The sequence below is a fragment of the Periophthalmus magnuspinnatus genome, chromosome 6 (assembly GCF_009829125.3).
Source record: "Periophthalmus magnuspinnatus isolate fPerMag1 chromosome 6, fPerMag1.2.pri, whole genome shotgun sequence".
Taxonomy (NCBI): Eukaryota; Metazoa; Chordata; class Actinopteri; order Gobiiformes; family Gobiidae; genus Periophthalmus; species Periophthalmus magnuspinnatus.
The window spans coordinates 16,383,394-16,409,040 of record NC_047131.1 but is presented as its reverse complement, the minus strand read 5'-3'; the positions used below and the strand labels follow the sequence as shown (position 1 = coordinate 16,409,040).

The window sequence follows — 25,647 nt, the reverse complement described above, 5'->3', positions numbered from 1 at the left end:
CATTTGGGTTGCCAGTGTCAGTGCTGAAACCCATTTGATTTAAACCCAGAAAGACTCTCTGATTAGAATCGTCACTACCTAAACCCCAGCACCTACAACCAATCATGAATCGGTGCTAGTGCAGCCTCTGTAGCTTAGTGAGCAAATCATGGAGGTTCTGATCTTTCACATGAGGTCTGGTCATATACAGAGACTAAGACTGAGAAAAACGTGTATATGTCCTCCTCTATCTGCTGGGTATGGTAGTGGTAACCCAGGCCCAGTGGTGACTGTAGTCCCCCCCCCCTAATAAATCCATGGGATCCCCCTGTGTCCTCTTTCCAAATGCACCTGCGCACTGGCACCAGAGATTGGAATCAGAGGTGCTGCAAAAAACAATGGTTATGATGAGATCTGTAATGCCTGTCCAGCTCTACAGATGTTATCCAAAGCGCATTCTGCCACAATGCGCTACTGTCACGCGCAAACTCCACAATCCTCAGAGAAGAGAGATCCCACGATTTGCCCGACTGCGTGCACTCTTTCTAGCACTGAACTAGCATCTATTCAGGATGTGTTTGGCAAATCAGATTAAAGCAAAGGTAAAGTGGCTTCTGACGTAACGAGCTTAGAGGAGGAGGAGGACCTTGGGTTGGCGGTACTGCGAAGGGAGAGCTCCTTCGTGCGTCGCCCGCTCGCAGATATCGCGAAGACCGAGGAGAGCGCGCGGCTACCTCCAGTCAACAACAACCCCCCTCCTCCCCGCCCCCTTCACTCTGCACAGACATGTCTCCTCACACATCCCGCTGCCAGTGAACGCCACGGGATCGAAGCTGTCAGCATGACTTCGTATCTCCAGGTAACGCGTCTTGTTTTTACGCACAATTTTGTCTCCAACTTGCTTAGTATCTGGGGCGTGGTTGTAGCTCTTGAGCAGGTGACATGTTTACTCCTCATCAGTGTCAAATGCTTGGTGCTTCGTTTGCACTCTCTCTGGTTTCAGTAAACAGGTGGTTGAGTGGTTACTTGGCGTCTCTTGGCAAAACGCACGTTATCTGTCAGTGCCAACCGTATTGCGCATAGTTAATGAGATTGCCCTGTTTTGTTGCTTTTAGATTGCTGACGATGAAAAGGGGCACGAGTTGGATTTATTCTGTGTGCCAAGACATTATGAGAACGATTTGGATAAGGTTATCATCCCCCATGGACTCATAATGGACAGGTAAGCCATGTTCCCTTATAAAAGCCTTCTACTAGAAAGCCCTGTCATATTTGCATTACAAATCAATCCAGCCACAGTTTCAAAGAGTAGTTTCAGTACAGTACCCAATGTATTTCCAATGTTCACTACCACTAATGATAAAGTGCATTCTTCTACTTCTTTAGGACTGAACGCCTGGCCCGTGACATAATCCAAGACATGGGAGGACATCACATAGTGGCCTTGTGTGTGCTCAAGGGAGGCTACAAGTTCTTCGCAGATCTGTTGGACTACATCAAAGCTCTAAACCAGAACAGCGATAAATCAGTGCCGCTGACAGTGGATTTCATTAGAGTAAAGAGCTACTGTGTAAGTAAGCCATCTTTCTCATTTGTACTAATAGCCACTTGGCAAAGGAGGGCCAAAGACAATTTCACTGAGTCACAAATTGGCTCTAGTCCATATATATAGTGCAGATACTATAGACACAGTTACGCAAGTATTTAAAGTGGGATTAAATGTTTTCAGAAGAATATCTAGAGTAATTAGAATTTTTAAAAGATGCACTATGTATCCTGTCTAGTGGAGGGTCCGCAACCTGCTTGTTGCCACGGAGATGTTATCGCTTTGCCAAGAATGTTCCACATTAAAGCATGAAACTTGTCTGTCTCCGTGGGCACAAGCAGATGTCATCACCAGGCAAAGTTACAGTGCAAAGCTTTGGTGAGGTGAGCCCACTTTTAGAGTTTTACAAAAAAAATACCAAAAAAAAAATACGCAAGATGGATCAGTTTAATATATTACTGTGGAATATTCAAGGCAAAGACATTTCCATGGAGTTCCAGCTATTTCGGGTTTGATACTGATTTTGATACTATAGCTTTAAGTATCTGCCAATGCCCGATATCAACCGATACCAGAGCAGAGACTGAAAATAGTATTTATATCTTTCAAACAAACATAAAATATGGCAAAACTGATCCAAATGTGTTAAGCAGCTGTTATTTATCTCTGAAGTAACTATAGAACAGCTTTGTATAAATCATAATTCAAACATGATAGACTTTCTGGGCTAACTACAGCCAATAAACCGTACTTTAACAGATAATAATTTATGGTTTCTCTCAAATGTTAAAGAATCCCATCTCACAACATGTTTGTAGAGGTCCATACTTCAGGGTTAACATGTTTTAGACATAATAAGACACCTGCAGAGAACATTATGCCACCTACATAATTACAGTCTGCAAATTGCTAGTTATAGCCATTCAAATTGCAGTTTTCTTTAATTACAGCTAACCTTTTAACGCTCTATTCTGAAAGTCATTCTACTTCCCAAACATTAAACATTAAACCCAAAATGATGTAAGTTCTGTAAGTTCTCTTCTGTTTTTTATGCTCTTTAGAATGACAAATCAACCAACAACGTCAAAGTTATTGGCGGGGATGAGCTGTCCAATCTTGCTGGCAAGGTTAGCCTCTAAATTGTGTCAGAAAGCATAGCAAATTGCACTTTTGAATTTAGAATGTGGCATTATTTTGTCTTTTACAGAATGTATTGATTGTAGAGGTAAGTAATTTTTCAACATTGCAAAGCCTAAACGAGCATCATTGCAACATTTTAAGTCCATTTGCATGTATTTTTCTTATCTGCTTGGAATAGGACATTGTAGAGACCGGGCGGACCATGCAGACACTACTATCCCTGCTTAATGAATGCAATCCTAAAATGGTTAAAGTTGCAAGGTAGGCATTGGGGGGTTTATGTAGGACGTATTGACTTCCAGTATGGTGGGTGGGTATAGTGGCTAGTCTAGTGTGTTTATTGTGGCTCTTAGCTAATGGACCCTCCTATCTACTTGTATAAAGCGGTGATGTGACGGAGTGGGAAGCTTAAGAGTTAATCTCATCCTCTGCAGTGTGTGCAGGACAGGTCATTTCGCGCAGTCTCTCTGATAGTTATCGCAAACCGGAAACTGTGGGTTTCCTATGATGCTTAAGTCTGCATTAATAAAACTGCTGCTAGCATAGGAAGTCTAAAGTGCTGTTGATGTGAAAGCTTTATATGTCTTGTGAAATGGTGCTAGCATCATAAGTTTGTTCATTATGCAACCAGCTGCGCTACACTACAGTGGTGGAAAGAGTACGCACAACCTGTACTAGGGTTGTCAGAATTATCGAGAATCAGATACTAATCAATATTAAAACTATCTAAGCAAGCATCAATACTAAAAAGTCACATTCACAGGACAGAATTTAACCTTTCCTGAAGAGTTTTAGAATGATCTTGAGCTGTATTAGAAAAAGTAGAAAAAGTAAAATACTAAACAAAGGTGATTAATTTTACAAGATTTTAACGGTGAATTAAGTTGTTTTAAATTACAATTCACAAGTTTAAATGTTTAAAAATCTACACCGAAAAAAAGAGTACAATTACTCTCTCAAACATAACAAGTACAGTATGAGTATAGTTATTTTCCACCTTTGCTACCCCACCTTTTGGTCTAATTTGATGCCATGTTTGGTCTAATTAGATTCCCTGTGTTAATGTTGGTAATATACAATATATTTGGTTTTTTTTAGCCTCCTGGTGAAGAGGACACCGAGGAGTTCAGGATACAGACCAGACTGTGAGTATCGTCTGTGTATTGCATTTACAGTAGTTTGCCAATGCCAGTGTCTTTATTTTATTTTATGTTTGGTAAATCCAAATCTCATGGTATGATATTATCACAATATTAACCATCAGGTACCTAAAACATTTACAGTGAAGGTCACAGTATAAAGCTTGGGATCTCAGCATCTTAAAATAACCTTTGGGTTATCATTGGACTAACTAAAAATAAATATAGTGTAGCTACACAATCCCTATCTCTCTTGTTGAAAGGCAAAACAAATGTCCTGACCAGCCTTTTGTGTATAATTCAACTTTACCACATTATAGTAATTGTGCTCATTTGATCCACTTCAAAGCTGTCAATATGAAGCAGTCTTCCTAGCCCCCACTGCTTTTAGTTTGGTAGAGTGAATTTCCCATTGTTATATCTGCCCTCCATTTTAAATTATGACATCATCAAATTTTAGAAAGTGAATTCAACCTCTGTTACTGCAGTTTAAGATGTGGAACTGTAATCTGCTATTAAGTCACCAGATGTCACCAAAAACATTATACATAGAGGTTTCAATACTACAGAGAATATTTGTATAGTTGATGTTAAGCCTGGCACTTAGACATCATCACTTGCCTCATATCCGCTGCTCACACTGTCACTGCCTGGGCCTGTTATGTAATGCTTTTAGACTGGAGTTGGATAAGCTGGTTAAGATATCCTCTCAAGGACAGCTGTCATAGTAAGCGTTTGACTCTCCTACTTAACATTAGAAAGTTAGAAATGATATGGGTGATATTAATATTTTTCACTTCATAAAATTCACTACCAGTCAAAAGTTAAGACAGGTTTTCATTTTATGTTTTTTCTTTGACTATTTACATTGTAGATTCTCAATGAAGACATTGCAACTATGAATGAACACATATGGCCAAGTGTTTGCAGCGATGTCATCAAAGCAAATCTAAAAATATTTAGTCATTTAATTTTTTTAAATTTTTTTCTTCCTTTGTACATACCATTCCATACATCTTGCTTCATATATTTGATGCCTTCAGTACGTATCTACAGTCTATTGTTGAAAGTAGCAAACAAAGAAAAAGCATTGAATGGAAAGGTGTGTATAAACTTTAATAAAATTATTATTATTATTTAGTATTTGACTTCACTACTTGGCACTGGCAAGCCCTCCATCCACAAAGTTGAAAATGCTGTGTCTTTGATATAAAATGCATTTATTTATTTTTCAGATATTGGCTTTGAGGTGCCTGATGCCTTTCTTGTAGGATATGCACTGGACTACAATGAGTACTTTAGGGATCTCAGCGTAAGTTACACAAACATAAAAATAAATATGCACTTAAATAAAAATATATACCTATATTGAATTCTGGTTTTCACAGCACATCTGCATACTAAATGAACAGGCGCGGGAGAAGTACAGGGTGTGACATTGGAGACTGGAATGATGGAACTACATGGAATCACTGTGACGAATCTACCTTATGTTTGCTGTGTTTTCAAGCGTATTTATTTTTTTATGTGGTGTGTAAATAATAAGAACATTTACGTACCTTTATATTGAAATAATTTAATGTTTTGAATGTATGCAGAGTTTAGTGCATATTTATAACTTATTGCTATAATAATGTTATTTTATTCAAATAATCTTATTTAGTATAGTCTCAGTGGATTTATTATTTGTTGGGCTATAGGTTACCCGTCAGGGTAATCTATAGTTTTTGTTTTCACTTGGCATTATGCCATAAAATGAGTCTGAATGTACTGTATTTTATTAATTTATTTAATGTTGTTTCCTAAGAGGACCTGTTAAAAAGCAATACAGTTTATGTTAAAACCAAATCTGTTGTATTTCCTTGTGTGGCCGGAAGAGGGGGCAAATAACTCATTAATCGTTTACAAATAACGTCACTTATTTTAATGTGATACTTTCGCATGGAGATGTAACAATACATTAAATGAATAACCTATCTTAAAGTATATGTATAGCAATAGTGATTAAAAAATTTAAAAATATGTAAACAAAACGGTGCATCCGAAAAAAAATGAAAAAATGCGTGATGACGTGTCGATACCATACGTCAGTCAATGCGGATGTTGACATACTGGTGGTAAGGGCATTTTATTTAACAAACAAACCTTCTTAATTTAAACAAGAGTCAGATCTGACAGCTAGATTTTCTGTAGCAATGATAATCTTTGCACTTTCTTTCACATCTTTCACCCTTCTAGAGAGCATGATTACCCACAATGAAACGTATTTGTCCCGAGTGCAACAGCAAACAATTTTACTAGCAAAATTGATTTATTATTATTATTATTATTATTATTATTATTATTATTATTATTATTATTATTATAGAAAGGTCATTGTTATAATGACAAAATGAAAAAAATAAAAATTATAACGAATAGAATGCCAGGGGGGAGGCATACATAGAAAAAAGAAAAGCTTAAACAGTTGCATTGTTACATTGTACGAAGACAAACAACCCTCATATGTAAATATGGCTTTTTTGTTTAAGCTTTTGGGAAGAGTAGAAAGGTAGGATTCTAATTGATTAATTAAAACAGGAAAAAACAAGGATGTACAAGAGAATTTACGTTTGTGAATATAAAACCTTATCATGTACACTAAAAATGATATGCTCAAATTTGAGTAAAAGTTAGGGTCAATATGGTCCTGAGCTGCAAAAAAAATGGACTGAATGTAGCTGTTTAAAGTGCATATAGCAGGTTTTCAAAATGTGTTTGTAATAGTGCATTTCCGAAAAAGATAGTTTCTGGGTATTCTTTACATAAAGTGCAGTTAGGGTCAATTGTTTTGATATATTTATCATAAATTAATTAGTAGGGTCAATTTTATGGATTAATGAATTGTAATTTTTCAGTTTCTACAATTGATGAAGTCATATTGTCAGATGGGGGGCTAGAGACAGTTTTCCCCATTGATTACACTGTACTTTGCCATGATATATCCAAGCTGCCCCCCATTTGTATTTCATAAGATTTATAGATTTGTAGTATAGGTCTATAGAATGTTGGGATATAATTTGAAACCCAGGAAAAGCCACTATTCTTTAAACCTGAAAGTGAACAATAAGCATGGAAATATTAATGGATAACAGTACTGGTTTTGCCATAGTCATAGACTCCTCCATCTTATAAAAAAACAAGCTGGACAATAAGTCAGTGTAGCATTTTTGCCTTCTAAACATTATAAACATACAACAATACAATGCTAGAAAAAGGCATAAGCTGATGTCTTTACTCCACAAAAATGCAATTAATGGGAGTACAAACCTGTCAAACGCATTGCTATGTAGATGTTGTTGTTTTTTTTTTTCAGATACTATGAACATCAAGGCACAGACCATTGCCACTCTCAGGCAGTTTGACATTGGAGACAAGTTTGCACACTTGCCTCTGCGTAAAGCTGCTGTGCTCATTCCACTGTTTGTGAAGGGAGAGGAGTTATATACACTCATGACTCTGCGCTCTCTGGAGGTATTTTTTAATTTTTATAGTTGCATTTGCCTTGCATGACAGGTTTGGCTACACTTTTCATTAAAACAAAGTTAACATAAAATATTCCAGATTGTACTAATAATCTTGCCTAGTGTTCCCTATTTCAACAATTTTGGTGAGAGTGAGGTGAGGTGGTGAGGTGATTCTCTTCCCTAGCAACCTTACTGTAAACAGGGGCCAAACCCCCTTCTTATTTGACAAGTAAAATTACTACACTGTTATTTTGCTAAGTGAATGTTTAAACTGTCAAAGAATTGTGTTCCTTAAAGTAAATTGTCTCTGAATTCTGGGTTTAATTTAATGTGTTGATGACCAAGGCAAAGGGATGATGTTTTAGAACGTAACACTACTTCCTGTATTTTTCCACTTTTATTTCTTGTAACTTTTCTTTATAAATTGACACTTAACTGGTGTAAAACTATGATGAATGATGTTTACCACTGGTACTATCCCACCAAAACAAGTAATAGTAATAGAATAAAATATGAAAACCTGCTATATGCACTTCTGCAACATCTACATTCAGTCTGCTGTATCTGCAGCTCAGGACCAGTGCAGGTGAGGTGTGCTTCCCCGGTGGGAAGAGAGACCCCAGTGACAGAGATGATGTGGAGACAGCTCTGAGGGAGGCCCAGGAGGAGATAGGCCTGGAGCCGCACAATGTGGAGGTGGTCTGTAAACTCATCCCCGTTTTGAATAAGGTAGGTATGTATTTTGGTGTCTTAGGTTTAGTATTTTGTTGTGTCTGGTTAGCACTTGGTTGCATCCATGTGACATCACAACATTTCAGAATGCCTATTTTAAATTGAGTTTATGGTTAATATCTATAATTACTGGGTCAGTCCACATGAACTAGTACAACTTTCACTGTATTCTGAGCCAGCATAAATAAACAAAATGGAGACACTTTTGCCCATATTCAACACCAAAATGTGATTGTTGTTAGATAAAAGGGCTTGAAGATTTTAGATTAATATGGCAATGTTGGGGAGCAGCATAAGTACATTTGTGGATCATAAGTTTTGATATTTCATACAGTGACTCTCCCATAGACCAACTTCCAATCTACATCTGAAACTATGGCAAAATCAAATTTTAAATATAAAAATAAACCTATTCTATTGTAAACCAGTACTTCTGATCCTGGTTTCTGCTAGAAATATGACATCACAAACATAGTGTATTCTCAGCATTCAACCAAATGTACATGAATGCTCACAGGTCAGGTGACTTAATAATGTTGTCATCATGATGATGGTAGAAACAACACTTTGTTTTAAATTCAGATCTGGGTGTGGACTTTTATAGCCCTTACTCTATAATAATAATTATAATAGTCATAACATTGTTAAACAGTTTTTCATTTGACATGGACTGTTTATATTGTCTGTGATATAACTGAATAAAAGTGACATTGTTTAGGGTTGCACAATAACCCAGTCTGAATTCTTGTGCAGAGTGGGCTGATGGTGACCCCAGTGGTGGGCTTCATAGACCAGGACTTCAGTCCGAGTCCAAATCCAGCGGAGGTCAGTGCGGTGTTCACAGTTCCTCTGGACTTATTCACTCAGGTCAAGAACTACTCTCAACTTCAAGACATAACTGGATTTGTGGCACCAGTGCACTTTTTTGATTATATGGACCCTATCTCAAACACTAACTATCACATATGGGGCCTCACTGCGGTGTTGGCTATAATAGTTGCTGTGTGTGCTCTTCAGAAAAAAACTGAATTTGAAGTTGGATTTGATTTCAAGGATCCACTGCACTTCTTTGAGCAAAACCTACTCAAGAGAGTCAGTAGACTATAACATTCTATTTCCAAAAGTTAAGTTGTTTAACACTTAAATGGACAAAATGGTACACAGTGTAGCTAACTAAAGGTACTTCTCTGATGTAGTTGCCTGTTTTTTTTCATATTGAAAAATATTTTGAGACTCTTCTGTTCTGGTGGCTCAAGTTGAATAAGGGAACTTTAACACTTTAACATCTGATTAGATGATTACTATTAATAACAGACCTCTTTGGATAGAAATGTAATGTGATATTTGATTTCTTGTCTTTTCTTCATCTAGCAAAGTATGTCTATTTCTGTATACATTTTGTTTAATTACAAAAGGTCCTGTGTTAATTCTATCACATGTGGTATAAAGTTATGCTGTGTTCTGATCCATTTATAGATTATGATAGAGGGGAAAAAAAACAAATTGTAAATTACATTGCAAACAGGTAAAGTGTCAGGTTTTTATGTTTTCCTAATTATTTCTTAGTTTAGTTGGACATTTACCATCGTTTTACATCAGTTAAGTTTCAATTTATGGGGTGATAGCTGAAAAATAAGTACAGGAAGTAGCATAGTTTTATATATAATGGAAATGAAAAATCCATACAAATGCAGAGACAGTTTACACAGAATAAACATTCCTTTAACACAATAAAAGGTGTTGTCATTTGTATTAGTCCAACCATAATTATTGTGTAATTTAGACATGTTTTGGTCCTTTTTACAGTATAGCTGTGAGATAAGTTATAGAATTACCTCCTTCTATGTCACATCTTCCATTATCCAACCAGGAGTAAAATTGTAAACTTAGACAGATATATAATAACTTCGCAAGATTTTATGTAAAATCTTAAATATAATTATGATAACTATTTTCTAGTGAAATTAGTAGTCTGACCTGTGATATACTCATAAACTCTTTAAAATCTACTCCAAAGGGATTGAAAAAATACTGCCACACATTTTTATTAAGTCATTTATTGTAGCAGCAGGATTACAGATATAAACAGAAGAGTATACAAATGTCCAGACCAAGGCAAAGTACATGTTAATAATAGTTTGGAGTTTATGACAACACACTGGGTTGACCTTTCCCCCGTTACTGTGGGGTCTTAAGGCTAGATACTAAAGCTCAAGCTACACAGAACATAAATAACAACAGAACTACTGGAGGATGTGAAATTGTAAAAGCAAACTAGAGCTCCATTCACACACAGATCCCAGTAAACTGTTGGGTACAAAATGCCAAAACAGTCAGAAAAAAACCCTACTCACACATGCACCGGTCCCAGAACATTGCCAGGTTAGCTCTGTTCAGACATAACCTGGCATTTGTCTCTCTGTGCCCTCTCACATAGCATTGCAATGCTGTCTCATTTAAATTGAATGACAATGGAATGTACCGACTGTGAAACCAGACTCGAAACCAGGGAAACCAAGCAAAGATCCTGGCAATTTTCTGTCTTTTTTCATACATACACCATGGTTAGTGCTAGAAAGTCAGGTCCAGATGGATGAAAGTGATCATATATCTCTGGTTGTCATGGTAATGTGTTAGCTTCTGTTGCTATTAACAAGCCTAAAACCTTTTTTGACCGTTTTATCTTTTATGGTGTAAGTTGAGATGGGACTAGTAGGTGACAAATTAGTTTTGTTTTTAAAGTTACTTCTGCTAACATGCTGCATTACCCCAAAACTGTTTCCTAACTTCAACATAATGTTCATGAACTTCACTTTGAATGACCAATCACAGAAAATCTGTTCTAGTTTGTTCTCACTTGACCCTGTTCTGGCAAAATGCAGGTAAATTCCCGGGTCAGAATGCATGTGTGAATGGAGCTTAACATAAGAAACGTGAGCTGAGGGATGACACACAAAAGTACGGCTCACACTACTGGCAAACAGTTAATCTTTTTATTATAACGGTTGCTCCTTTTTGATCAAGCAATTCACAGCAACAATAGTAATGTTGACAAGCACAACACAAAAAGCTCTGTAATTCATAAAACAGTCTCTTCCGTCTTTGTCCCTTTTAACCTCACATGTACAAATCTCATGAGGCTTACAAAATCGTTAACAAACCGGGTCGTCATTTTCACCGTTGAAGCTGCGCGTTTTATCTGAGTAAAATTATTTAATAAAAAAAAAAAAAACACACTAAAAATATACTGGTGTGGTTATATGTTGTTTAGGAAATCGATTTTAAAACGGTCCAGAGCGTGAAAATGAAAGTAGCCATGACGCACAAAAAGACACCAACACAACAGTAACGCTTCAGTTATCAAGGCACACAATAGTTCTGTTGAAAGCATCACAATTGAAGTTCAAGATACCCCTGCAGTGCATTTCACATTTATATATACACAAGGATATTCATTTACAAGGGAGTGGGTTGTTCAAAGGGTTGTGTGCTATCTTTACCACCTGTTTAAATCATATGTGGCTATTCCAAAGAGTCAGACTGAGCATCCTGGGTTGCTCAAAAACAAAATGGACGACGACAATATGCGAACTTTGACAAACAGAAAAATGTATATATACTATAATGAAGGTTGGCATTAGGGCTGCACAATTTATCGCAATTGAATGGAGATCGCAAGGGCTGCTATCATTTATATAATAGAATGTAATCTGAAAAGAACAAAATATCCTGTAGATGTACAGAAAAACGTGTACCTCTTTAGTTTATAAACATAATAAAGTCATAGGATTCTAGGATTAGTTTATCAGTTCATACACTACCTTTATGTTTACTAGTTATTACATTTTAGATACAGCCAATGATATCCAATATATGAACGTATGGAATTATGCAGCAAAGAAAAATGTTTAAAATAAATGTTTTAATGTTTTCCATTTTAGACTGACTCCTCAAAGCAGCCACCCTTCGCTTTGTTGGCAGTGGTTCTCTCATTGAGGTTCATGATGAAGTAACCTGAAATGGTTTTGTAATGTAATACAATGTAAAGCAACAATAACCATTACATGAATAACTGTGTCTAAATTTTGAACTGGTAGTGTATTTCAGTCTTTCAGTCTCAAATGTTAATACAATCCTTCTTTGGAAAATAATCCCATATATGTTATACGTTTAAGAAATTAAATTCATATTTCATCATTTTTTCCATAATCATGCAGCCCTAGTTGATGCCACCCTCAACCTCCCTCTCTGCCTCAAAATATACTTTCTCCAAAACTGTAATTGGTCCGATGTTAGATGTAGAACAAGCGCCGATTCCACGCCATGAGGTAAGAATACATTCATTGAAAAGTCACAGGTTGTTGGCTTTCTGTGTTGGTATGGCTTTAAGAGGCATTTCTGTCCGCTCATAACATGGATGTGCTCTTAAACTCCCCTAACCCAGAGGAATGGAATGCTTGGAAACATCAGTACTGCGCTCGAACCTGATCTACAGTTTGTGGACGGGTCAAAGTGCTATTTGAGATGCAAAAAATATAGGAAAAAAAAAAGAAAAGAAAAACAATCACACATGAGCTTGCAACAATCCGAACGTCACAAATTTAGCAGGATGAATCAACTCCACACTAAAAACGGTTTGATGTTACTTCAGTAAAAACTTGGAATTCACTCAAACTACAACAGCAATGATCTGTGCTATGAGCAAAACCATATCTTACAAAAATAGTCTACATTTTGATACATGGATACAAAATTCTACAAAAGATAAGTTACTTTAAAATGGATTACTATTGTTGCAAGATAAAATAGTATGATTATGAAAATGTAAACACGTTTATCACATGAGAGCTATTCTGACATCTATCAAAAACTGGCTTTTGATATTGCCAGGTTGGCTACTAATGTAGATATGCAAAATACAGCAGTATCAATTTTGCTAAAAGTATTTGAAAAGTAACAGAAAGAAATGTCAAATTAATGGAAATGTTAATGATAGAATATGATCCATAAAAGAAAGTACCTTATAATATTTGATATCCAATGCAAACACGCTGAATATATAAGCTGCATCATTTCATTTGAAAAAGTACAAATGAGTAAACAAGATGAGGGCCTTTACAAAGACAAGATGATTCACAACCGGAGCTTTGGTATGCCTGGTGCATGCCAGTCTGACCCCACCACAACAGCCCACTCTGCATTCAAACCTCCAACATGTCAGTGCTATTCTTTTAGGTAGAAACCACACATTACTAGTGCCAGCCACTCCTGTACATAGCACCAAAGATGAACTCACAATGGCAGCCTCTATGTAACAGATTTTGTTTGCCAAACACTAGGGACAGCACTGGATGCCAGCTGCATTCAGTACCAACACTGAGACAAACAAACTTCTAACACAAGAGTCAACAGACTAATCAATATATCATACAGATTCAAATATGCCTTCATTTTAATACACGGACTAATGTTGATCAGCAGCGGTTCTGATCGTGAGAAAAACAAAGCTACTGTGGGAATGGCTGGTCTTCACTGGAACACAGCGACTACGTAATAAGGTACCAGTAAGCAGATATTTGATACAAAGTTGAAACTTCTCTAGAAACGCCAAGTAAGGTTTAGATTTACCTTTTACAAAGACAACAGCCTATCAGTTCTTTTGTCAGATTAAATGCACATTACTGGGTACAAATTCAGTCAGGTCAGTTGAGATCTGGTATAAGGATTAGCTGGTTCCAGAGGTTATAAAGTGCTAGAGATAAAATGTTTATAAAACCACACAAAAACGGGAAAACTGTTATCTTCTCTACAACTGGAAATATGCAAATAAAAAAATGCTAAAAACTGAAAGCCTTTAACACTAGGAGGTGCCCTAAAAGGCCTAGTCACATTATTCACAAGGCTCAACCTCACCTCAATGTTCATTAAAAGCTTGGATAATTTTTAGTGGACTGACTTACTTTTAATCTGTTCAAAAACATGACTTCACTCTGTCTTTAATTTCATAAGTGCTAAGAAATTAACACAATTTCACAGTCTTTACTCTCAGAGTACACTTAAATCCAATTGCTGAATTACATTGTTTGTATAGAGCAAATCAGACCTTTTTCTTTTGCATAAGTTAAATCAACTGGCCAGACAGAATGAAACACTCATATAATGAGATCTAAACAATGCATGTCAATTTGAATTTCAGTCCAAAGCTTGAGACTTTATCTTAAGCATCTTCATGTGCTCCCTCTGCACCTCATAACGTCACACACATTTGCCTCTAGACAAGTTCTAACTAAACACTGCATTTTATATTAAATGGTTAAAAGCCGTTATTACAGGCCTCTCTCATCCTGCAAGAGGGGCCATAATGAAGGCAAAGTCACCAACTCATAAATATTTCACTCCACTTAACAGTTTAAAACTTTTGACTTTGGGCTCAAAGTGAAAAGGGGTCTACTTTCTCTTAAATATATAAAATCTTTGTAGCGTTGGCACAAACACCACATGTATTGGTTGGTGTTATAATGTATAACTCTTGCTACATCTCTTCCACCTCTCTGTGCCCAAGTGATACAATATGCATCACTGCTTCTGTAAGCTTTCTAACAGGTCTTCTATTTTATCCATATTGGAGGTTGCAGATATGGAGGCTTGCAGAGGGTTCTGCATGTTAGTCTGCATGGGTATATTTGTCTGCATGGGAGTGGTTATACTAGAGTCTATTGGTGTGTTCTGCATGGCTGTCTGAAGCTGTGCCTGCAAGGAGTTCTGTAGAGAGTTCTGCAGACCGCTGTGAATGGTGGGGGGATTGGAGGGAGGCGCCTGAGCCATGGGCTGCTCTAACAGGCTCTGCATGTGTGTGGCAGTCTGAGCCTGGCTCTGAGCTGGCAATGTGCTTCCAGAGGAACTGAGCAGCTGGGAGTCTGCAGGAACAAGGGAAAGGTCAGTACAAACAAAGTCTCCAACAAAGCTATAGTGTAGGTTTCTTACCATTCTGAATGCCAAACACAAACAGGTTAGTCTGGGTCTGTGGAGCCACATTCCCTGTGACAGTGGTCTGGAACAGCTGCTCGGGGGGCTGTTGGCCAGGGTTGCCTACTACACTAACACCACCCTGAACCACAAAGATTGTTGGCCCACTGTTTGTGGCCTGATTAGGTACCTCCTGTGACCTAAGGGTACTTTGCAGGTTGGACAATGAAGCTGAGGGAAGAAACAGCTCTACTGGCTGACTGTTCTGGACACTGCTAGAGCTTGGGACCACCTGCATTGGCTGTTGTTCTTGGAACAGACTTGCCTGTTGGCTGCTGCCGGATGCAGAGTTGCTGCCTGAGCTTCCATCTTGAAAAGACATAGGCTCTGCCGTATCAGACTGGGAGAGTCCAACACCAATGCCACCTATTGGTGCGGGGCCCTGGGCTCGAGTGCTGAAAAGAATAGCTGGGGTAATGGCTTGTGGATTGGTGGTGCAGAGTAGGAGACCTGTCTGCTGAGATTGGGCTAGCTGACTATGGGGGACGGCATTCGGCTGGGAGTGGTTTGTAAGAGTTTGAAACAAAGACGTTTGCTGGCCCAGTGTAAGCTGTGTGGGCTGCTGTGTGGCTTGCTGTGAAGACTGCTGCTGCTCCATTGGGGTGCTCTGCTGCTGCATCTGTGACATCTGACTTTGGGCCTGGGACTGAAACATTTGAACCGACTGAGATTGGTTGGAAGAGGTCTCCATGGAAGAAATGAATGCAAGCTGCTGTGGCTGCTGCTGTTGCGGGGCATTGGGAGAGAGGTATAAGGTAGAGCCAGCAGGAGCCTGCTCAGAGTTGAGTGTGCCTCCTGTCAGAGCATTGATGGTATTCTGCAGCAGCACCTGCTGCTGCGTACCCTGTGTCTCAGCCAGTGGTCGGGGGGACTGGAAAAGCTGCTGTGGGGGAGAGCTGTGTGACGGCGGTTGAGAGGGAAAGCTGGTCTGGATGGTGAGCAGCTCTCCAGCTGCCTGCTGCAGCAGAGACACAGGCTGCTGCCCCTGGGGCTGCAAGAGCTCAGCTTGGAGCTGCTGCTGGAGGTCCTCCAGCACCTGCTGCTGCTGGAGGTCACTCAGCATCTGGCTCTGCTGCTGCTGATCTGGAATCTGCATGCTCCCCAGGACAGTGGGCTGGCTCTGCATGTTCCCCAAGACATTGGGCTGGCTCTGCATGCTTCCTAGGACTGTGGATTGGTTGTGTTGCTGTATGTTGTCCATAATCTGTTGTTGTTGCTGCAGCTGGAGACTGTTGAGTAACTGGCTCTGTTGTTGACTTTGGACCTGCATGTTTTGGGTTTGAATATTGTCCATCATGTGCTGCTGCTGTTGTTGCTGCATTTGTAAGTTGCTAAGCATCTGGGTTTGCTGCTGCTGATCCTGGAGCTGCATGTTATTCAGAACTTGGTTCTGGTTCTGTTGAATGTTGAGCTGTTGTTGTATCTGCATGTTGCCCAGCACCTGCTGCTGCTGCTGGAAGTGCTGCTGCTGTAAGTGCAGATGTTGCTGCGTACTGAGGGGGCTGTCGTTGGTCCCCAGGCGGAGGCTGTTCATATTCTCCTGGACGTGCTGCTGCAAAGACTCTGCGGAAGGCGTAGGGCTGTACAGCACTGAGTTAAGTTGCTGCTGCTGAGCCACAGCTGCCTCCAGAACTTGCTGCAGGGTGCTGTTGTTTCCAGCCTGGAGCTCCCGAACTGCCTGCTCTAGCTGCGCCACACCGTCCTGAACAAACATAGACACTTGTGACTGAGGCTGGGAGGGTGCGGCCATTTGGGGCAGAGCCATCACCACCACTCCCCCACTGCTGTTGGACGTCTCAGGAGCAGGGCTCTCCTGAGGGTCACGGAGGAACTGCTGAGGCACCTCTGGAGTCACCGGGGGTATAGAGGTGTCTCCAGACACAGGGAAAGGCGCAGTCGAGGAGGCAATGTCCTGTTTTTGTATAGTGCTCAGGGAATCCAGGCTTGGAAAGACCGCGGGGGCTTGGGGCAGTTCTACATCTTCAGGCTGGAGGGGCATTGGACTTTGGAAGGACTCTGAAACTGGAAGAGGGCTGGAGGTGAGCTCAAGACTTTGCTGTACAGAGCTGAGGGTATCAGAGGACGGCTAGAAGAAGAAAACAGTGAGCGAGTAAGTACACTGAAATGATGGGGAGTCCCACAGAGCAGTGCCACTCTCACCTTAAACACATCTGTTGATGCGTGGCTGGACACTTCCATTGGAGTCACCTCCTGTTTAGACAAGGGACTAGATCCTTCTGTCTGCTCAGAGGACATGGTTTTGATCTGCTCATCAAATATGCACGTTTTCACCAATGAGGTACCTTCTGTTTTTACAGTTTGGATTGAGTTATCAACTGAAAGTTAGAAACAAACCAAACATTAGACAATCAAAAAACACTACTTTCAGATTAAATTAGTAAATGCATTCACTTGACACAATACCTGAATCTGGAGTGTAGGTGAAGGGCTGGGCCTCATGTGATCTACCAGCATTTGTCATCACAAATATTCCCACAGAAACAGCTGAAGTAATTGACTGATTGTGAAATGGAGGGACTGTAACTATCAGATGATTCTAAAACAAAAAAGACCAGATCATACTACAACCAATAAGACAGACAACATGTGTACAGCTCAAGTATTCATTTCTTAAATGGTGCATCAAAGGCTCATGTACCTGATGGAATAAGTCCACGTCAATTTTTCCCTCAGCTTGCCACGAATTATCATCTGCAAATAAACATAAGAAAAAATCTCGTTTGGCATCTAAAAATATAATACATAAAAGTAGCTAACAGTACCTGTAACATTTTCTTGGAAAATAACTTTTGTTCCTTTGAGGAAATTCTTTCCAATTATAAAAACTTCTTCTCCACCTTTCACTGAGCAACTGTGAAGGCTCTTCTTCAGAATCTCAGGCACACCTGCGGGCTGGGCTGCAGAAGAAATCAAAGATTTCAGATATGAGAAATGCTTGTGGTACACATATGCACATCCAGCTGAAGTGACTTACTGCAGAGGATGGGAGATGATGGGACCTGCAGAGTGAGCACAGATCCATCGGGCTGGGGGATGTTCACTCTGAAGGCCAGTCTGGCTCGAGTGCTCTTTTTCTTGGATCCTGCCACACCAATGCGGGCTTCCACATCTGCATTACGCAGCTTTAGGATTCCAACACAGTCCACCCTGAAGAAAAGGAACAGTAAAGTCAACTACTTGGAAAAAATAAATAAATTCTGTATTTTTTATATATATATATATATATATATATATATATATATATACATATATATACACACAAGGACTACTCACGCTAGTGTCATATCATTACTGGGCTCCAGAGGAATCTCAATGACAGTGGTGCCTTCAATGTCCACCTCTGTGCAGGCTGTAGTGTTTCGCCCAGTGACTTTACAGGCCTGGTAGAAACCATGAGGCTTCACACGACCTGCATCATTGGCCACAAAAACCTGCAGCGTAACTGGTTCATTCACACCTTCCAACTAAAAGTAAGTAAACAAATCCAGAATTAAATCAAAATGTGAAGGGAAATGAGTTGCAAAAAATGCAGGTGTCTTCAGACCTTGATGGTGGGGAAACCCTGCTGTGTGCGGTCTTTGACAGACCCACGGCTGCCTTCTGTCAGGTAGCGAGCTCTGTGCTGGGTTTCAGGTTGCACAAGGATCTTCAGCTCTTTGTCGTCACTTCTCAAAGGAAACTGGCCACACAGTATCCCACCCTTCACTGCGCTGCCTGGCTCCAGGACACTGCACAACAGAGTAGGAGTTACACATCCACCTAAACTTAGAGACATACTTTGATGAAAGGAGCCAATGAAAAAGTACCTGTTCTTGTCTGAGCCCAGCTGAGAAAGGACAAAGTGAGGAGCTTTGGCACTATCTGCATCAAACACATCCATGCTGTCCTCTGGGGGAGTGGCTTTAGGGCCTGGCCGCTGGCGAGGCGTCCTCTTTCTGGACTTCCGTGGGACCTCATTATTGTCATTGTAGGACACAGTGCTGAGCAAGCTAAAGTTGGAAAGGGAATCATCAGCCCACATGCTACTGCTGTGCTCCGACTCTGGAGGTGGAGGCCCAGATACAGTAGGTTCTTCTTGGCAGGACATCTGGCTGTCATCAAATAGGTCCTCAGGAGGTGGGGATATGCTGAGTGCAGGTCTTCGTTTGGAGGGGGTGTTCTGAGCCTGCTGTACTCCCAGTCCTGATGTACCAGAGGCCAAGTCTCCACCAGCAGTGGAGCCACTGCTGTTTGGCCGACTGGAGGCAGATGCCGCGTCCTCCATGGTCCCCTCTCCAGAGTGCATGTGCTTGGGGACAGTGAGGAGCTCGGAGGAGCCGGAGCATGGTGCTCCAACAGCCAGGGAGGAGGAAGTGGCGGGGCTGCAGGTGGAAGAGGTGGCATCTGTAGTAGTATACACAAACAAACAGGTGAGTCCAACTGATAGCTTAAAGCAGGCTAGCAGTCCCATTCAAGCAGTTGAATTCAATTTGTGCATGATTTGTGTTCATTTCCCTTCTTCCCAACTCTAATTTCAATGGATGTGTAGTACATTAGGCCCTCACTGTGCATGCAAGGGCAGTCAAGCATTGATTTAGTAATATGAAGTTAAAGTTGAGAAGGGTACTTTTGGTCCCACAATGTTTTTGATTTTGACAAAATCATTTATAAAAATCAATGTGACAAAAGGTGACATGCTTTGTTTACAAAAACAAAAGCAGAAGGTACAAATTGTTACATACACATTGCCAGAAAGAAGCATGACAAAATCTCGTCAAACTTTCTTGTAGAGCCAATTTGCAAGCCGATAATGTGGTACCAAATTAATTTTGCCAGAGCTGCCAAGGTTACAGTAGTTTGTGCAATGTGCATTCAGTATTTAAGTAGTTAACGCATGCCAATTGGAGGATTTGGTTGGGACTGAGCGTAGCCATAGAGACAGAATAAACAAGCCTCTGACCTATGGAGCAGTGAACTGCAGACCATTTTATATGCAGACACTCCCTGCCTCAGAGGGAACTTCCTGCAATAAAAACGAGACAGCCAATGAGCAACAAGAGAGCTGATCATTCAAGACTCTATTGTCAATAACTTGGATGAGTTGATAAACTGAAAGTAAAGCTTTTGAAGTAGATCATTATAGAGTCTGAAGCATGTGAACTTGGTTAATAAAGATTTAATGGTAATTCTGTTGTCATGCTTTTGATCAGCACTGTTTAGGGTCAGCTGGGTCAGACAGTAGTAAAAAAGCATTAACACAAGCATCCTCTCTGACAGCACTGTAGACCACTTAAAACATATTTACATATTTTAATATTATTAGATATGAAATGCCAAATCCTGATCCAAGATCAGGCGGCAGCAAGGTTGGATCTTTTCAGGGTAAACTTACTTGTTAAATTATTATTTAAAAACCCCCCACCAATGTCACATGTACTAATCTGGCATATGATTCAATCTCTCCATTGTATTTAACTGTATTTGCAACTCTACTATTTGCCAGCAGATGTTAGTGTAATAATCTGTGAAAGACACATGTTAACATAATGAATTGCTTTATGCCTCATTCAGGGGGGAACTGGACTGACTCAAATATTGACAATATTGACAATCTGCTGTTTAAGATGTTTCAAAGCAAAGGCATTATCCCCAAAAAGGAGATGACAAAACAAGCTGGTTATCATGCCGTTAGAGCACACTTGATTCCTTTGACCATCTCTCACTGGAATATGGCAGGAGTTATTTGAAGAAAACATAAAAAGTATCTAATGCCCAGCACAGGGCTTGAGAGAAACACATTGTTATGCATCATGGCCGTCAGATACACAACACTAGGACTACTGTATTTGTTGAGGATTATACAGATGACCTTTAACTGGTATGATGAAGGATCCAATGATGGGCCTTTCATGCAAGACTTCCTAAATCTGCAATAGTATTTCTCGATAAAGAAATGCTACTGTGCCATGTTACTGGTCTACACTTGAAATCTTGAGCAGCTTTAACCTTTGAGAGTGCTACATGCACTCATCTACCATAAACCTCACAAAGGCTGCAGATGCCCCACACACTCCCCTGTGTTGTTAGGGAATAAATGTGGGGTACTGGGACCTGACCCCAGCGCATGGTCTTTGGGATGTAGGAAGCAGCTCACCAGAGGCTAAGGCTGCTGAGGGAGGAGGGCCCGCCTCTCCCCCGCTCTGCTGGCTCATGGAGGCTGGATCTGTCTGGGCGGACGATGGCTGGAGCTGGAGCTCTTTGGGGAGGAGGTCATATACTGATTCTGCCATGAGGACAGAGAAAACAGAGATCAGGTGTGAACAAGACAAAAAAGAGCATTACATGGAAGGCAAAGAAAAAATACCACACATCATGAATATTCCAAAAGAATATTTGAATATCCAGTTAAATTCTATTGAATACAGACAACAAATGTAAATTCCCAGAGAATATTTTCAATACAAACCAATCCAATTTTGGTGAATACAGATCACCAAGACATTGATATTTATTACAAGGGGATACACAGCAATACTGATCCAGACAGGACTAGGTTGCTTAGAGTGGAGACCCTAATGGATTTTTCAGGTTTGTTTAGCTACACGCATGTGTAATAGTTATCTGACACCGAGCAGCAACTTCTCAGCACCACAATATTCCTACTAACCAAAATATCTCATTCTACATATATATAATTTATGATACTTGTATGGAAAAAGTAAATAGGTAAAAGGTTTGGGGCTCAGTGATCCATGAGCACATTTGCGCTTACTCACCAGCCCCCGTAACCATGTAAATGCATGTTAACCATGTTACTGACAAACGTAGATGCATGCATGGTTTGCACAGGGGGGCGCATTGCAGTGCAGACTCACTGTTTTGTGACCGTGGCTTTGTATGAAGACACTGTGTCTCTGTTGGAAGTGCTCCAGTCTGACTGGCTGAAAACCCAACATGACCTCAGACTTTAGCTGCATTTGTTTCACAGTAGTCACTCATGCTACTGCACTCTCCTCAAAGGCCTCCAAAGATTTGTCTTCAGCAAATAAAGATTTAGTCAGTTATTCTGCACCTTTATCTTTTTTGCTTTTCCGACAGTGTAATTTAAGAAATAGGAACAGCGTTCAATAGCCAGACAGCTGATGTTATTCACATAGTTACAGCCTGCTTTAAAACACACACACACACACACACCTAATTACGCCTACTGACTCTCAGAGTGGCATTTGCCTTTACTGTATTTGAGTATGTAAATGGCTCATTTGATTGTTGTTGCTGGTTTGGATTTTCTATTGTGTTTAGGACACCAGGAGGGGAATCTAATATGCAAACATATGTCTGTATGCAATACTGCCATAAATACAAAAAAACAAACAATATAACTATAAAACCCTATTTGAACAGTCCCATATATCACTTTATTTCAGTTGTTTTGTGTCGAGCCTTGAAACAGACAATTTCCATCACACAGAAGTAATAGTAACCACTTGACACATGAAAAAATCCATACCCATAATTGGGGTCTGGCCGACTGCACATATGCTCTAAACAATTAAATGACCTCATAGTCATGCACGCTCTCTTAGCACAGGCTCTGATTTTTCAAATGGCAAGGCCCCCAGTCTGTTTTTATTCTCTGCAGCTGGCCTGAGCCTTAGCTGGGGCATGACACACACTCAAGGAAGAATGTTTTGGTTATGGTTAAAAAATGTGCCAACTCTGAATATATATCAGAGTGCTACAATGGCCGCTTTAATTACAATCTGAACACACAACTGTATGCTCATGCCAGGGCCAGACAAAAGAGCTACTCACAGCTTCAAATCAGACAAGAGCCTTTAGCTGGATTTGGCTCAAACAAATTGGCAGGATTTAAATATTTTCCAGCCTGAAACAAACAAAAACTGTGAGATGGTATTACAGTGGGAGCATTACAACATCTCCTGTCTACACATCAGATTAGATCTAGAAGAAATCAGGGCCTCAATTATTAACAATTCCAAACTTAATATTATATGTATTTTAAATGGTCAAAAGTGCCCAAAATATCGCATATAAACAGAAGCTGGACCCTACAAGTATGTTGTGTTCACTTGACCTCATAACATTCTAAACTGCCCAATCAGTTGGAGAGTCATCCATATGTTCATCACCACACGATTGGACTACTGTAACTCTTTGTATTATGGATACCTCTGCCATCCGATGTCTACAGCTGGTACAGAACGCAGCTGCGTGCCTCTTGACTGGCAAAGATGCTCTGACCATGTCACTCCAGTGTTGGCTGTATTTTCAACATGCTTTATAAATAAACCTTAATCTAGTTAACAAATTCTACCTCCTGATCAATTCTTAACTGTCTAAACTGGCACTTGTTCTCTGTCAGGACAAATAAACTAACGTGAAATTATTCTCTCACATAAGCCTCAAATGGTGGTAGCATTATTCCATCACCAAGGTGTAATTGTTGGCAGGACTTGTATGTGCCACTCTGGTTTGGTTAAGGTTCAAGTATCTCACAAATGTGAAAAGGCTGTAAAATTAACACAAAAGTGCAAACATATCAGTTTAGTATACCTTTCTTTTCACATTCTACATGTTTTTTTTTAATAATAGTTTTAAACATACTCAATCTTAGGGTCGCAAACTTAATCACAATCAAAATAAAAACGAATGGAATGGAGGCAAGTGTAAACAGTTCAGTTTTTGAAGTAACATACCGGTAATTTCCTCCACAAACAACAAATAGTCTTTTTATTCTCTATAAAAATGACAAACCCTATAGGTTAAATCTGTACAAATATGTTCTGAAATGTGATTCTTGTATTAGTTTGTCAGCTCATATTTCAGTATTTTTGTCAATTCTTCTGAGCATGTAAAATGTTAACTTTGAACAGAAACCTATTAATGAAACATAATTCACAAATCTAAACACAATCTAAACTAAATTTTTAAAGCAATCAATTCAAATTCCTCTTGTTTTCTTGTGATGTCATTCAAATCCCAGATGTTATCTATCACAAATGGACAATTGGTCATTTGGTTTTAAGATATTCAGTCAAGCTGCTCTTATGACTCAATCAGTCCAATGCTGTAGTGAGTAAATCTTCCCCCTGTCAGTGTCCCCTGTACTAGCCAGTCCAAATGTTACCGCATCCTTTCATCACTTCCATTATGATGTACAAGGGGTCTCAAATTGGCTCCTTGACAAACAGGTCTGCTGCTATGACCCTCCACAAGGCGCACCCAATTACTGAGATAAAAATAAACAGCCATCATGTGATATAGTGTGACCATATGGCAAGCTAAACTCAACATACCAGGGTCACTTACGAGGCAATGCTTTCTGCTGCTGGCTCCCCCTGAACATAGCAGACAGCTGAGTGCTCCAGGTCAAATGGCAGGAAGTTCAAAAAGCCTATGTTTGTCAACCACTCAGCGCACTGCCAGTTGCCTCCAATGAAGCAAAGAGGAAGCGCTTTACAGTAGCAGCCCTCCAAAAGCATAAGCAGGTCTCATGTTACCTCCACTTCAAGAGCAGGACTCAACAACACGAGTGCAGGAGAGGGCAGTAGCCTCTGGCAGAGTCCTGATAATGTGAAGCATCTGATTTTAGCCTCCACTCAGACTGACTGTAAAGCTGCTAAAGAACAAAACATGCAGGAAAACCAAAGACAAGGTCACCACTAATAAAGGGCCATGGGGTTATCGGATCTAGTGTTTTGCATGAGCCCCCGAATGGAATTCAACACATATCTAATAATAACACAAGTATTGGCTGCCACATTTTATTAGGGTGCGTTATATTTGGGCCAGAGAGGAGCCTCTCTAGCAATAGGTTCATTCATGTAATATAAAGCTACACTCGATGAAATCATGAATTGACAAATCTATTCTGTACTAAATAGGATCATAGATTATGTGGAACAATAACACACATCAGTCTGATTACACAGCCACTGTGCAGATAACCACCAATCCAATGAACAAAGTCAGGTTTAATAAGCGATGTGGAGATGACACCATGATGGCACTGTCACATTCTCAGCAGTGACTGACTGATACTACTGCGTTATGAGGGTCGTTTAGCCAAAGTAAAGACACGAGCATTACAGGGACACTGACACCTAACCAACCAGGTGGTCGCCAGACCGAAATGTGGCCAGCCTACTAAGCTAGCTAAGCTGGCTAACAGCACAGCTAACTAATGCTAGCACAGGGTTTGAAATAGGCTACCAATGCTCTGATAATCCATCGTACAAAGAGGGGGAAGGGGATTGTAGCATGGTGCAGACTCTTACCTTTAGAGTACAGAGATTTGGGAGAATTAAGGTCGATATCCGTGCTAAGGAGAGATATAAAATCAGAGGGCATCGCAGCGCTTCATCGAGGGGAGGGGAAGCGGACACTCTTTAAGAGAAACCACCGACTCACCCCCCGTCCAGTATTTTCTGCGAACTATCAACGGAATGTTCACTAAATTAGGAACCGCCAACATTGAAACAATCTAAAAGCAACAGATGGAGCAGTCCCGAGCCTAAACGCCATCCAGTGTTAGGGTTCACGTTGAGGAGCAGGG

General features: G+C 40.0%; 3 protein-coding genes across 5 annotated transcripts; 2 read left to right on the top strand and 1 right to left on the bottom strand.

Annotated features, from left to right (window-relative positions):
- The first annotated feature begins 622 nt into the window (after positions 1 to 622).
- Positions 623 to 5,652, top strand: hprt1l (hypoxanthine phosphoribosyltransferase 1, like). Its single transcript, XM_033967957.2, has 9 exons — positions 623 to 838; positions 1,095 to 1,201; positions 1,366 to 1,549; positions 2,587 to 2,652; positions 2,733 to 2,750; positions 2,844 to 2,926; positions 3,764 to 3,810; positions 5,040 to 5,116; positions 5,193 to 5,652. Exons 1-9 carry the CDS (start codon positions 821 to 823, stop codon positions 5,238 to 5,240), a joined length of 648 nt encoding a protein of 215 aa, XP_033823848.1. The 5' UTR covers positions 623 to 820; the 3' UTR covers positions 5,241 to 5,652.
- A 248-nt stretch (positions 5,653 to 5,900) lies between these two features.
- Positions 5,901 to 9,277, top strand: nudt7 (nudix (nucleoside diphosphate linked moiety X)-type motif 7). Of its 2 annotated transcripts, none has more exons than XM_055222456.1 (4): positions 5,901 to 5,921; positions 7,160 to 7,317; positions 7,881 to 8,039; positions 8,796 to 9,277. In XM_055222456.1, the coding sequence occupies exons 2-4, from the start codon at positions 7,165 to 7,167 to the stop codon at positions 9,147 to 9,149; spliced, it is 666 nt and encodes a 221-aa protein (XP_055078431.1). In that variant the 5' UTR covers positions 5,901 to 5,921; positions 7,160 to 7,164; the 3' UTR covers positions 9,150 to 9,277. The 2 variants fall into 2 exon arrangements, with proteins under 2 accessions (XP_055078431.1, XP_033824074.1); XM_033968183.2 differs by having other exon boundaries at positions 5,902 to 5,918; positions 8,796 to 9,271.
- An 806-nt stretch (positions 9,278 to 10,083) lies between these two features.
- Positions 10,084 to 25,647, bottom strand: nfat5a (nuclear factor of activated T cells 5a). Of its 2 annotated transcripts, none has more exons than XM_033967841.2 (12): positions 25,370 to 25,647; positions 21,223 to 21,351; positions 18,896 to 19,472; positions 18,634 to 18,817; positions 18,363 to 18,553; positions 18,064 to 18,236; positions 17,852 to 17,986; positions 17,728 to 17,780; positions 17,493 to 17,625; positions 17,229 to 17,404; positions 15,027 to 17,154; positions 10,084 to 14,959 (listed from the first exon to the last, which is right to left on the bottom strand). In XM_033967841.2, the coding sequence occupies exons 1-12, from the start codon at positions 25,440 to 25,442 to the stop codon at positions 14,619 to 14,621; spliced, it is 4,293 nt and encodes a 1,430-aa protein (XP_033823732.1). In that variant the 5' UTR covers positions 25,443 to 25,647; the 3' UTR covers positions 10,084 to 14,618. The 2 variants fall into 2 exon arrangements, with proteins under 2 accessions (XP_033823732.1, XP_033823733.1); XM_033967842.2 differs by lacking the exon at positions 25,370 to 25,647 and adding an exon at positions 20,029 to 20,091 and having other exon boundaries at positions 21,223 to 21,355.